Below are 14,288 nucleotides of genomic sequence, written 5' to 3'. Positions count from 1 at the left end.
ACAACTGCCAGAGCAGCTGTCGCCATTTATATGTAGCGAACGGGGAGTGATGTGATACTAAAAGAGGCTGTAGCTCACCATAGCGTACGATGTTAAAGGTGCCTGCTACAGTTTTGCAGGAAGAGTTATCACCACCGCACACACCACACTTGTCCCTCCTGGCTTTAGAGTTCAGTACATGATCACAGCCCGCTTGCTGTAGAGAGGGACAAATAAAATGTACAAAAAGAATAATGAAAAAGGATCAGTATAAAGGGTAGTAATAGAGAAGGGGCAAAAAAAAAAAGAAAGTGGGAGAGAAGTCACAAAGGCTAAAAGTGAGAAAAAAATAAAGTATACGCAGATAACGGAACAATTGACTGGTATTTTTTAAAACAAAATGTAAAGATTTCCTTTAACTAGCACTGTTTAATTACAGCTGCAATATTAACATGTCACATAAGTAGCCATCAATTTGGCCATTACTTCTTTATTTCTTGATGAATTACAGATCATAAAAGAAAGAACCCAGTGAGCCTTCAAACATATGAACTTGTTGAGTTACAGCCATATAACTGACATCGCTTTGAAACAAATTTCTGACAAAAAACACTCACTCAAAATGGTATGAACCTCTTTGTATGCAATTTGTTGTAGTTAGACAGATCTTTGATTTTCTGTCAAGGACAAAATCCACTTGCCAGGGCCAGAAGGGCAACTTACTGAACCACAATTTAACCAAAACTCTGCGTGTGTGTTTCAGAATGTAGACAGATCAACCCACTGCTTCTTTCAAGAAGCATATTAATGTGCAGGCTGTGTTAGTACTCAAGCTTTGAAACTAAAAATCTATCTGTCAGAGGTTTGAGGCAATAAACAGTCAGGATTAATATACTTTTGGCAAATATTTACTATAAGGATGCAGGAATGTTTACATTCACTCCATACAGTTACTGTATGCACAGTAACCACAGTCTGATGGCAAATTACCATGCAGCTGAGTCTATAATGAATAGGACCTGGAAACTCACCCTACACAGGCCCTGGACACAGATGTCATTGGTGTCGGGTCCACATGGCGTCCCATCGATGACCCTGTCCCTGAGCTGATAGTAGGCTGTGCTGCCCGCCACCCTGCAGAACAGCTTACACCTGTCCTTCATCAGAACTGACAGACAAAAGAAACACAAATGTTTGTTTTCCAACTCAAATCAACACAATGTGTGCAGAAAAAGATGCAAGCAGAATGTTCAACCACTCTGTAAGTAATTAAAAAACAGAAATCTCACTTCCGCTGTACTTGGGCACCCAGCGAACATTCGGAGGTAGACCGTTGATGTTGAAGTGCCTGCCGTCAAAAGCAGCACATTGCTCCTCCCTGAAGTCCTTCTTCTGCTTGGAACAAGGCTCAGAGTTACAGGAACGGAACTTCATTCGGCGACCAACACAATACATTCCTCCATTCCTGGGTCTGAGAGCAAAAACATGAAAGTAAGTGGACAATGATTGCGAAATAAGTGTCATCCCCACACTGTGTACTTATAAAATTCATCTTTTTTCGGCTTGTTATCCATCATCATACACCTTAGGTACATCATTGGCATTGTTTTCCGTTTCAATATCACTCCCATTTTGCCCCCATTATTTTCTATCTGTACATTAGAGCAGGATGAAAGGCAACATATCAAGGAGTGATGTCTGTATTTACCAGGAAACAACGCTGTAAGATCTTTCATCAGTGAGCCTGTTTTGATGAACACTAGCTATGGAAAGAATTCCCTCGAGGAGGTTTGATCTATGGAACATTGACTCTGGCAGCTAAGATGGAGACAAGGTCCAGTAGGCATGCATGACTACAAAGAAGCGGACTGCTCACACGGGTCGGTTGCATTCACGCATGGCAATCTTTATGCCTCCGCCGCATGTCCTCGAACAGGTACCAAAAGGACTCCAGACTCCCCACGCTCCCTCCACAGGTGTGGCATCGTGTTCTTTGGCTATACAGAGGCCATGCTTGCAGTGCTGCAAAGAGGAGACAAAGAGAAAAAAGATGGGGAGGGCAGATTAATGGAGAGAGCATAAGTAAGTGAGACGTGAGAGATTGAGGTAAGTTCTAAAAAAAAAAAAAAAAAGGAAAATAAGAGAGTGAAACATCCAAAAAAAAAAATAGGCGGAGGAACAGATTGTGTGAAAATAAAAAAAATCTCATCCACAGAACTGGCAGCACATCTATCTGCTCTCCTGTGCTTTGATGCTAATCTGGGAGAAATTAGACAAGAGTAGCGAATGGAGAAAAGACAGAAAAAAAGACATTTCATGACTGTGTCTGGCTGGAAAGAAGACAAGAAAATGTCACGCACACAGTCAATAAATATATCTCAGCTCAAAACAAGAGGGTAATCTTACACTGCTCAACAAACAGACCTCATCCTCTGTGTTTAGTGTGGTGCACTCTGGCATGACATGGGATCAGAGGTCGGTGTACAGTAAACACAGAAAAAGGTTTCAACATGTGTGTCTATCTGAGCATCTCGGGACTTCTGGAGCTCAGCCGACATGTTTCTTTCATGTCCTCTCAGTCTTAGTGGCAGGAAGCAAAGGGGTTAGTGAGAAAGTCCTAATTAAAAGCTAGACTAAGACGGCAGCCATCATTCACAAGTTCACGTCACCTTCTCTCATGCCAGCCATGTTCAGTTACTAGAGTTTGCACGTGTCAACGGCAAATTTATTTTAGACCAATGTTTGGAAACTTGTTTCCTTTTGTCATGTTGCACTCCATATTATAAGGCCTGTGAACAATTTTATGGTCATGAGTCACTGGAAAAGCAGTAAAATCAAAACAATGAAAGGAAATGTGGTGAGGATTCTTAGATCATAACACAGAACCATATGAGCATCAAACTATAATGTAAAGGGTCAAAATGTGGCATTCTCATGGAGCGATAAAACATTTGAAGTTTTTCTATTGACACATCCGTCACAAGTTTTTTTTTTTTGCACTACTTAAAATCACTTCAAGTTGCTTCACATTCTGCTTCTTGTATTTTAACTATCAACAAAATGCCTTTTATTTCATACTTTTTGTTGAACTTTTTTTACACCTTAATGCTCCCATATTACGCACGTCTTCTCAAGCATCCATCTTCATTCTACGTGACACTTACCTTTCCAGGGGAACAGTCGGTGCCGTCCGCCCAGGGCATGTGCTGGGTCCTGCAGCCCCGCTGGGCGCCCTCTGGACTAGTGCACCACAGCCTCCGACATTGAGTCTAGCAAACACACACACACACACACACATGCATTAAGTGTCATGTTTAATAAGCTCACTGTAGACAACTCTGTTAATATATGGACTCAAGTTGGCAGACATCCAGTCAAACAATATGCCAGAAGGTGCCTCCATACACTAAAATCTGCTGCATCAGCCTTCTCATTTGCCAGGTGTTTCTCAGTCAGTGGTTTGCGTGACCTTTCAGTCGGGGCACAAAACACGAGCCAAGGAAACATTTCTGCGGTATTCATTTAGGGACTCCACAAAATGAATATATAACAACTTAACAGTTTGGTGTAATATTTTGAAGTGATTCTTTCTTTTCTCCAGGACATGTTTCAAACTGTTATTAAGACAGATTTCCAGTCTTATGTATTCACTAACTTTGTTTTTGTTTGCTTGAGTGCCAGACAGTGACTATAAAGGCTTTAATTCCAGCTGAGATCCTCTGCAGCACTCAGTCATAACTCAAAAGGCTTCCTTCACATGTGAAACATGACAGTTCAGATCCGTGCACCAGCTCCACTCACCATATAAGGGCACACCTGCGTCCCCGGCCCAAATATCAATTCACACTGTTTATTGACATTGTATATCCGTCCAGGCAGCTGCTGCGAGAGACCGTACGGCCTAGAAACAGGCTCGTCGAGCAAGCACTCACCATATCCTGTGCTATTAAGAAATAAAAATAAAATGACTTAAAGAAAAAAAGAGAAAAAACAAGAGACACAAACAGACAGAAAACACACTCAGTACAGCCGGAGTGGTCATTTTTTTCTGTACATATACATCTTGACAGATTTCTGCTTATAGTCAACCAGCTATATGAGGTAAGTGGTGGTGATCTCAGGATCTCAGAGAAGCAGGGAGATACTATTCCATTTATGCTTTCCTACAGTGAGAGTTTTGTGGTCTTTCTCAGTGGGTTGAGGAGCCTTTGGGAGAGAACAGACTAGAGGCTGCAACAGCCTTGAGAAATGATGATGACAGTTTATTTTTCTTTTATTCCCTAAAAATTTAGCTGCGCTTTAAACCTTCATACACTATATGAAGTATATCGCCTGCAGTGTGTCTGTGTGTTTATGGAAACATATTTCTGAGCTTCAAATACAGACTTTATGAAGAATATTTGGCCAGAGTTTTAAAAAGTACTTCTTACTACATTTTGTTACATTCTATATGATCTAATTCTCATGCATGTTTGGAACAGTGATGAAGAAAATAGGATGACATACTCAAGGAACTCTGTGATGTACTTCCTGCTACACTTGGACCACATCCAAGGGTTTGTGTTGTAGTTAAGTGTGGGAGCCATCACATGCTGCTGAATCTTAACTCCATCTTCTTTACACTTGTTACTGTCGTCATGAGGCATGTTGAACCTAGCAGACAGAAAACAGAAAAAAAGCATCATAAAATATTACATTAACAGAAGAAGTTCGGAGGGTTGAAATACTTTTTTCTCCCATTTTCTAATAAATCTGTTGCTTATAGTGCCACAGTTCTGCAACAACACTAAGGGAAGCTAGTTTTACAGTGATGAATGTCTGTATTATTTCTGTCTGGTACTGTTAAAAACCCACAAAGAAATAGTAGTTTTGGGGTTTCAGCGTGTTTCATTTCTTCAGACACATGGATTAAATCTCAACATTGATTCTATATTTCCACTGTCACTGTGTTATTGGCTTTGGAAAACTCATTCAAGGTCGCCATTGAAAATAATGCAAAGCATCTGTATTGTCTGCCTGTGGGGAGTTTGGAAAGAAACCAGCATGATATTAAATTATATGAAAACTGGACGATAGACAGAGAGGATATTTTCAATGTGAAAATCAGAGTGCAGTGGGAATAAGGGAGGCATTCAAGCTCTTGTAGGTTCAACACATATGATCTTGGTTGATGGTGGACAGGTACAGCACCACACTGCCTGCTACTAAGCACCCCACCTGACAGGTACCATACAACACTGAGCTCTATCGCTAAGCAGTCATCCAGCATGTTGTCACCGCTTGATGCGGATAAACATGGAATTCAATAATCCCACCTTTTGTTTAGTGGTAAGAAAGAGCATTTGTTAGACATGATGAGGGCTGTTAAGGTCCGTAACAGTCTCCACTGTAGAGGGCTAACACCACAAGCTCTGCCTCACTCAGGACTTTGGACAGTGCAGTTTGCTGAACGGCAAGAGTGGCCAAGCAGTGGTTTCATTTCTGCTCCTAAAATACACTTTATAGACTTGTTCCATATCAAAATTTGATCAGAACATAAACAAAAGTCTTAAAAACTGAAAAATATAGGCGCTGTGTTACCCAAATACGCAATATTTCTTGGCTCCCATCTGCTAGTAAACGTGTGTGGATTCCTAGAAAGACGTTTAAAGTCTAAACTCTAACTAGAAATGATGACAGCCTTTGAGGTAAAGAATCAGTAGAGGTCTTCTGTGCTTACACATGGCCAAGTTCATGGGCAATGGTGAACGCAGTGCTGAGTCCATTGTCCTCGCTGATGCTGCAGCTCCTATATGGATCACACACTGTCCCCAACTCTGCAAGTCCTGAAGAAAACGAGACACACTTCAGCTATCTTAATCAACACCATCATGCTTTTTTCCACGTTAAAATCATGGCTTGGCAATAAGCTCATTTGAAAAACAAACACTTACCTAAGGTGTCACACTTATCCCTCGCTCTGCAGATGTCTTGCCTGTGGTAAGGACAAAGTTAATGAATCACAGTCAGTGGCATTGAACAAGAGAAAAACAATTTAATTTTCTTTTTTTGGGCTCTCATCTGGACTACATTTGAGCCTTTGATCGAGCTCTCTCTTTATAAACTTACTACAATTGTATCTGGTTCGTGTGGAACTTGGATATTTCAAAGTATACACTGTATGCAGCAAAAAATGCAGCAAAAAACTTGCAAATTATTTTTGCACCTGGTGATGAGGATGGCAGTGTCGTGATGAGAGTGGTGGTTGTCGTCCAGGATGTTCTGGCTTTGCTGCCAGATGCAGAAGTTCTTTAAAGTGGTCTGTGCATTAAATGAAATGACTGGACCGTCCTGAGATGCAAAGAAAAAAAAGGTGTCATTTCACTGACAAGAGCTTACACTGCATTCTCATGTCCGAGTAATTAAAGAGACTAATTATGAGACTCACCAGCTCATTGTTAATTATGACTAACTTTACAATCACAATGTTAATCAGGTTGCCAATGCTGGGATCCTTGTAGATGGAAGACACCTGAATAAAGGAAAGACAACTTCAAGCATCTTGATGAAAACATTTGAAGATAAGATTAGTTGGAATATCAGGATAAATATGAATGTTTTCATTAACTTGAGCCAGCCGAGATGTAATATAGTATATTTACTGGTCACTCTATCATCTACTCCCTTCCTGCGTTTTCAAGCAAGTGCCGGAGAATTTGTTTGATTGGAGGATCAAGTTGATAATAGCTTGAGCTCCTGTAGAGAAGGCCGCCTTTGCCAAGAACAGAATATAGGTCATCTCAGCCTCCCCCTGAGGACCGTCGGCCCCAGATGCCTGCAGAAGCTGGTATTTGAAGTGGCCCAGAGTATGCGGTCTATGTGACATACCTGAGCTTATTTTTTAACATTCATCAAAGCTGTCAGACAGGCTGTCCCTCGAGCTGCCCTCTCTTCCCCCTGGCCGTTTGAAAGCAGTGTTTACCCCTGCCCTCGCCTGCCCTTTTCCCTCCCACAGTCATCCTCCAATGGCTGGCTGACTGACTCACAGCACAAACAGCTACTCTATGTCCACATGTGTGCACGAGTACAGACGTATACAGACACTTGCGTTTCCCAGCCAGCCGTTTCCTCCAACCAAACATGCAGAGCAGAGCAGAGCAGAGCAGAGCAGCACTTACTATGGACATGAGTGTGAGTATGTAGTGCTGTAGGTTGCTGCCGTGATGCTCCACCATTTTGCTGTCGGCCACCAGCATGACTTCAACAAAGCGCGGGTAGGAGAGGAAGCGCTTTGATCTCCTGTGAGGTCCTGAGTCACCGCTGCTATCATTTGACGGTCTAGTGCTAGCACTGCTGCGCTCTGATCTGAGCAGAGCATTGCTGGCCAGGCTGGCGCTCAGCGACTCCACGTCACTGAAGATGCCGGCGCTGACCACGGGGGTTGCATCGGACACGGTGGTCACCCCAGCCGCTGGCCTCCTCTTCAGCTTGTGTCTCTTTTGTCTGTGTTTGTGTCCTTGAGTGAGAAGCCAGAAAAAAAGGAGTAAATATATAAAGATGCAGGGCAGATGATAAACACATTCACTCAAAAAAAAAACATAAATCAATGTTAGTCAGGAGGATGTGTTTACTATTAAGGTAAAGCTGTGGTTCAGGCAGATACATGAGGTGAGTTGGTGGTCTGCATGTGGGTATTGTTAAAATCTGCTGCTGCCTCTCTCTCCTTTCTGTTTATTGTTGCTCATAGAGTGTGTTGACAAATGAACACTGCCTGGAGAGCCCTTTTTTCTCTCTGCCTCCACTCTCAGAAGAGAGAAGACAAGAGGCCAGAGAGTTCATGCTAGGTAAACCTGGCGCCCAGCCACGGAAAAATGGTACACAAATTACTGTGCACACATCAAATGAGGGCAGTTCAACAACTGGGCATAACAGCGTCAGAGCACTGAGGACATTTCAGTCTGATTTTAATCATGGAAACAAAACAGATTTTTTTTTTTAGCAACTCCCTCTTTATGGAACACTAACAATGCTTCACCACCTATAGAACAGTGAGAAAACATGATTCATGACCTGCTTAAAAACAACATTTGCTGCACTTAAAAACCTGAAAGGCAGCAATAGAATGGATGTATCATTTGCTCTTTTAATATTCTACTGAGAATCCAAAATCTGAAAATGAACAAAAGTTTGTGAGTTTGTTCATTTATAAATCCAACATACAAAAACCCTACCCCTCTTTTTTGTTTTTGTACTTATTAAAATCTTTTTTGATTTTGACTTTGTCCTTGTATGAGCAGAAACTTTCTGACTTCTTAGTGTCATGCATTTGATAAGCTTACAGCAAATACACAGAGCCGATGGCAACATCTGATTTAATGTAATGACTATGAGCTTAGCATAACCCCTAACCTATAAAATGGGTTTTTCTAACAAAGTAATTCAAAACTTCATGTAAAAGTCTTTACTTGTGTGAACAGATTTAAACTTTACCAGAAACAGCAGGTTTAATGGAGCCACAGATACAGTTAGTTGCACCATAGGCTGTAAGCTGTGGTCCGTTTTATATCAGTTTACATTTTAGAGAACGGAGCTCACTGAATTAACCATTATTGGATGTACTGACAACTACCAGATGCTGAAGAAATAATAAAATCCTGATGATTCTCTGGCAAGTTTTCAAACATTCCAACTCCTGCACCATTAATGTATCGCACATTATCTTGTCATCATGGTAAAACTATCTTATAATCAGTATCAAGAATGGAAGCGTGCATTGGGATTTCATAATTACATCTGTTTACTGTTACCAGCTAATGTGGCATACTGACCTATATAGCCTAAAGACAAGGTTTAATTTGCAGCACTCAATGTAATTCATGGTTTGCATAGACTGGAGCAAGAATTGGAACGTTTCAGAACTTGCCTGAGAGAAATGTCCACTTTTTCAGTTTCTTCAGTATCAAAGTTATTTAGTAATAGCTACCAGTACAACCACTGCAAATTAGTAATTCCACTAATTTCATTTTCAAAAATGTAAACAGCCTGAGCTCATGTTGCATCCCGCAGCATAAGTCACTGTGTCCATGGTAACAAGTGTAGATTTTTAATTTGACATTTTCTGAAATATTTTGTTCAAACAGACCCTTCATATTTTCAAACTCATATTCTTTACTGGATATGATACACATACTACATTCCCATGTATTTACTGCAAGCTTATCAAGAAAAATACCACAAAACAAGTCAGAAACTTTCTGGTCACACAAGTCAAATGCTATATATATCAAATCTAATTTGGTCCTTGGCAAGTTTCCTCATTGCCTATTTTTGACTTCAGCATGAAATCGAAAGTATGTTGCTTGGTTGCTTTTTGTGTGTGTTAGATTCATAAATCAGTAATGAAATGACAAACTGCTTTTGCATTTCGATTTACAATTCTAATTCAATTATAAAAAATATGAAACACTGATTCAATGGAATGCCATGAAAAGTTTAATAGCTCTTGCCAAAAAGGGCTTTTAGTCAAATTTATGTTCCTTCAGGGTATAATTTCACACATGCGCTCTCATATACACACACACACACACACACACTATGTAATGCTATCACAAGAGTAACACACACACAAACAATACATTCACACTGAAACCAAATATCTGCACAATGATCTCCACAGACAAAAAAAGAAAACATTTGCAGATTTATTCTCTAACTTTTGATTATTTGAGGTTTCACATCAGCATCACTTTGCTATTATACAAATGACACTGTGCTCATGGCAGTGGGTCTGCTCAACCTTCTTATCAAAGAGGCAGAGGAAGTACAAGAGTCAACAGGAAGTTCAGCCTGTAAACTGAGATGGGATGATACAAAGGTCCATAGGATTTTTCCTGTGTGAGAGTTGGAGAGCCTCCTCATTACTGTGCTGCAGCAGAAGTCACTGCATTGTGCAGATTATGGCATGATATCTGAGCCAAGATTCTTTGACATCATAATTTTGCAGTCTACTCATGGGAAAATGTCCAAATGACAGTGTAATTTTATCTATATTTTATGTAGCATACAATAAGTGGCATACAATAAGTGAAAGGTTAAAAATAATGCCAAATACTGCTTGATAAATGATTATATGTTCTCCATTTTTGAATTTTCCTCTAAATAAATCAACCCCACATAGCTAGTTTCTTCTTTGTAAACTTCCACCTTTCAAGATCGACGACAACATCCAGACAAATTCGCTATGTGTTGTTTGCATTAACTGATTAACTCTACAGTACCATGGTAAAATTATTGTAATAGCTCAATAAGCTCAGTAAGTATTACATAACCACTTCCTGATACGAAGGATAGAGGAGACTTGAGCAGTGACGCAACAATTACACCTGATTACATCTGTGGGAACCAATTTAAAGGTCGCATGCACGTACAGACACACATATATGGCAAATTCCCACCTCATAATCCACACACATCCATGAAAATGCTCCAGCACTTAGATGCACATGAAACACATACACACGGTTTGTATTAACACAGCCTTAAGGAGGTCCATGCCCAGAGGTAGCCGTGTGATTTTTTGCTAGAAAGAGCGATGGGCACTGGATGACTAATGCTCTAAAGGGGCACAATATAGGACCTTTGAGGCTGCACCTGTGAGTGTTTGTGTTGTCTATATGTGTGAATGTTTGCAAGAGATTTGTCTGTCTAAATTGCATCCTCATGTAAGACAACATACCTGAAGTGTCACAAGCTGAGGTCTCCCCTGATGTTTGTTTCTTGGGTGCACTCTTCCTGTATACAATATGAGGTTTTGTGTGTTCCTCTTCATAGTGTTCTCCTTGATAGCTGTGCAGGGGCTCCACAAAATACTCCCCTTCTGGAGACCTGAAAGTGCCAAGCTGGAGGGCAGAAAAAAAATGCACAGCAGTTAGTCTCCATCTACCCATTTTCTGTAAAGGCCTGTTTCTATTTTGAGATCAAGATGAACAAACATAGAACTTGCAAAATCTACACAGAGGGCCAAGGAGAATATATTTCAAAGACCTTTTGGCAGAAACCTCAGCGCACTGCCATACTGCTCTGCAGTTTGACTAAAAAAATATTTATAGCAAACAGTGGAATTTGGCTTATGTACTAATTATGAGAGAAAATAAGCAAAGGCCTTCATATATGGATGAAAAGGGTGAATTTGCATGCATGTAAGAATTGTGCCAAAACAGGAGGAAAGGGATAATAGTGAGACCTGTGATGTCTATCAGGGAAACACTGAGACTGTAAGGTCTTTGGAAGGGTGCTGCAAGCCTTGTTAAATGTATTTCACATGGCACGTTTAGCGTGGCTGGCTAACTTGGAGGTCTGTGTGATGTTTCAGATAAGGTACATGCCAAGAAAAGCACATTTGACTTGTTGCTCATTTGCTGTGGAGAACAATCGTGGCAGCTCAGAGGTGATTTAAGTTTGGTACAATTATACTTGGCACAAGTTGTATTTATAATCCTTGATAATACAGCACGACAAAAATTATTATCAGATAAACATTACACTTTGATTAATGTGCAAAAATTTGCAGAACTGTGGACTGCTCTTTAACACAAAGTGACACTCAGGCCCTCTTTCTACTGTACTAAGAAGATGCACTTTGATTGACCCGAGGAGTTGGGAAGTCAAAAGAGAATCTCCCCTTCAAGAAAACAAGACAACAAGTGTCACATTATTTTAGGGATGTACAGAAATAAAATACAATAAACAGGCAGTGTTGGCTGTTTTGGAATAAATGTGCTCTCAGGGGTCTTGAATAAATAATAAACTGTGCTTCATAAATGTCATCTCAACTCCCTAAAGCTCAGTGCAGAGGACAGCATTCAAAGTATTTCGTACTTGATTTGTCGTTTGGGAAAAAACTGAACCTTCACTCTCATCTGTAACCTCACAATGGCTTCTGTGCATAAACTCTGGGTGCACTTTTGCCCCAACGCCAAAAACTCATGCTTCAGCAGGCCTGGGAGTTGGACCAATCCGCGATGACGTCAGCAGCACCCGTACTCCTGCACTACGAGCGTGCGTAAAAACGTCACCGACTACCGGGAGACCAGCGAGAGGCATGGAAGGAAGCTGTAGGATGTTCATTAAACTTGAGTAGAGGCAGTAGACTTGGGACCCTTACAAGTTTGCACAGTTTTTAGTGTTTCAAGGATCCTAATACTAGCAAATTCTTGAGCCAGACATGATGTTAGTTTTCATGAATACATTTCAAAATCTGCCTCAGCTCCATCTAAATATGTCAAATATATATACACAACTTTTTAAAAATCTTTACAAGGGTTTCTCAATTGTGCATTCCTCTCTAAATGGAAACATGTTTAAACTGCCACTAATAAATTGCTGGTTGTTTGCACGATCAATTCCAAAAGCAGGTTGCGCACAAAGTTAGATTTTTTTTAGACAATGGGTAAGGCGATTTTTCAAGCCTTGTATAAGCAGTAATGGCCCCTAAACACCCGTAGTGGAAAAGTAAAACACCCGCTCGTAAAGCCATCACATGCACGGCGGGTCTACCCGTGCGTAAAAACTCACCAGTCCGGAGCACAAACTGATGACTGCGGCGTGTTCTGCATGTGCATTTACATGTCCTTTATAGAAGCAGTGCCTTAACTCCGTGTCCTCCTCCTCCTCTCCTTCCTCCTCCACATTCTCCTCCTCTCCTCCCTCCCCATCTACTGCAGAATCCGTTAAGTTATCTCCTCCGGGTACTCCAAGTATTGTCACAGTGTAGAGAGGTGCGATAAATCCCGAATCCAGCGTGAGGTTGAGGTGATAGTTCTGTCCGAAAGCAGATATCCTGTAGTGGATGTTCGGCGAGGCCCAGTGATCCGTGGAGTTGCCGGTGCCCTCGTCCTCCAAACTTCGCCTTTTCCTCTTGAAGTGCACACTGGTTGGAAACTTGTCACCGGCTTCATTCACTCGCACCGGTGTTACAATCTCATAAGCGCCGATCTCCTCTTTTACTGCAGATTAAAGGCAGGGAAACAACGCAATTAGTGTTTAAATAACAATCCGACTGCAGATGTACACATCAAAGACTCCACATGCGTTAAAGTGTAGGTTGTGATTAACATATTATCTTCTTTCTTTAAAAACAAACAAACAAACAAACTTGTTTTCCAACATTGCAAGGAAATGGAAGTCAGTCAGTGAACTTAAGGCATCTAGAAACGCTGCAAGTCATGTGCTGCCTGAATCCAAAAACTCATTCATTCTCTGCCTTTGTGTTGTTAGAAAATCAACTCCACGATTAGATGGAAGAAAAGGGGAAAAAAAGCAAGGGCATACTTTACCTGTGCTCGAATTCAAAAGCAATCTCCCCGTAGATGCGACCACGTTCAAGAAATCAGGGAATAGTAGGAACCCCAAGCCCCAGAAGAGCACATGCATGATTGTCCACGTTCAGAGGAGAGAGGCAGCCTGTGTTCCTGTAGTAATACTGTATTCCTGCGGTCACTCCGGGCTTTCCGCCTCCGGTCCGCCTGCCACATCCAGTTTTTATTATCCTCGACTCTTGAGCGGATCGTCTCTGGCCGGTGAAGAACACTGCTGGGACGTGAGCGCTTCGCGGATTCCCTGGCGAACATGCATACTGCAGAGAGGGGTGGGCTTGCTCCAACTGCGATGGGCTCCGCTAACCCGTGAACCAGCTCTCTCCCCGAGCGAGGGGGCGGGATCAACCGGGCAAGGTACACAGGCGCTGCAGTGGAGCCACGTCCGTTACCTACCGTGGTGACAAGGGCCGGCCGCTCATGTCAACTTTTACGCACAAGCTGAGTCTAATTCAGCGACGTGTGCAGAATCTAAACCATCAATGCCAAGTTGCTTCATAAAACATATACAGTATATGTGATGCAAATGTGCATTATACTGCATCTTGACATACTCCAATTAGGTATGGGGAATCAGGTTTTAGAGGGGCGGGTTGCACAGTTGTGCAGAGCAGATCAGTGACCATGACAGTGAGGTGGGGCCCATATAGGAAATGCCTGCCCTGGGGCCACCAGAGAGATAATCTGGGCATGGCTGTATACTTAGAAGTTCATGGGATCACAGAGTGACAAAATTCAAACTGGCAAGCAGTATAGCCATATACAGTCGTGATTTGAAGTCTTAAGTAGGTGCTGGAAAAGGTATTGTGTGGGGGATAATGCTAATGGTTTTATGAGCTATAGTCTCCTCAGCAGAACAATGCAACCGGCTGTATGGAAGCCTTTGTAGGTGCTTTTGTTATGTGGAGGATCAAAGAGGAGTCTATCCATTCTGCCTCCTGCCCCATCCATGCACCC

The 14,288-nt window shown here is 41.6% G+C and overlaps 1 protein-coding gene across 2 annotated transcripts in view; it reads right to left on the bottom strand.

Annotated features, from left to right (window-relative positions):
* Positions 1–13,629, bottom strand: part of LOC111586039 (A disintegrin and metalloproteinase with thrombospondin motifs 9) — a 54,050-nt gene extending 40,421 nt beyond the window's left edge. For both annotated transcript variants that reach the window (XM_023295717.3, XM_035941846.2), the window contains exons 1-15: positions 13,293–13,629; positions 12,532–12,962; positions 10,694–10,856; positions 7,137–7,474; positions 6,407–6,490; positions 6,185–6,309; positions 5,913–5,953; positions 5,699–5,804; positions 4,486–4,632; positions 3,781–3,922; positions 3,144–3,248; positions 1,856–2,001; positions 1,269–1,450; positions 1,011–1,147; positions 79–196 (exon numbers count right to left, since the gene is read on the bottom strand). In XM_023295717.3, coding sequence (XP_023151485.1) covers positions 79–196; positions 1,011–1,147; positions 1,269–1,450; positions 1,856–2,001; positions 3,144–3,248; positions 3,781–3,922; positions 4,486–4,632; positions 5,699–5,804; positions 5,913–5,953; positions 6,185–6,309; positions 6,407–6,490; positions 7,137–7,474; positions 10,694–10,856; positions 12,532–12,962; positions 13,293–13,389 — 2,362 coding nt within the window. In that variant the 5' untranslated portion in view covers positions 13,390–13,629. The remainder of the gene's footprint in view (positions 1–78; positions 197–1,010; positions 1,148–1,268; positions 1,451–1,855; positions 2,002–3,143; positions 3,249–3,780; positions 3,923–4,485; positions 4,633–5,698; positions 5,805–5,912; positions 5,954–6,184; positions 6,310–6,406; positions 6,491–7,136; positions 7,475–10,693; positions 10,857–12,531; positions 12,963–13,292) is intronic.
* Between the last annotated feature and the right edge of the window lie 659 nt (positions 13,630–14,288).

The sequence above is a fragment of the Amphiprion ocellaris genome, chromosome 5, assembly GCF_022539595.1.
Source record: "Amphiprion ocellaris isolate individual 3 ecotype Okinawa chromosome 5, ASM2253959v1, whole genome shotgun sequence".
Taxonomy (NCBI): Eukaryota; Metazoa; Chordata; class Actinopteri; family Pomacentridae; genus Amphiprion; species Amphiprion ocellaris.
This window is presented reverse-complemented; position numbering and strand designations above follow the sequence as displayed.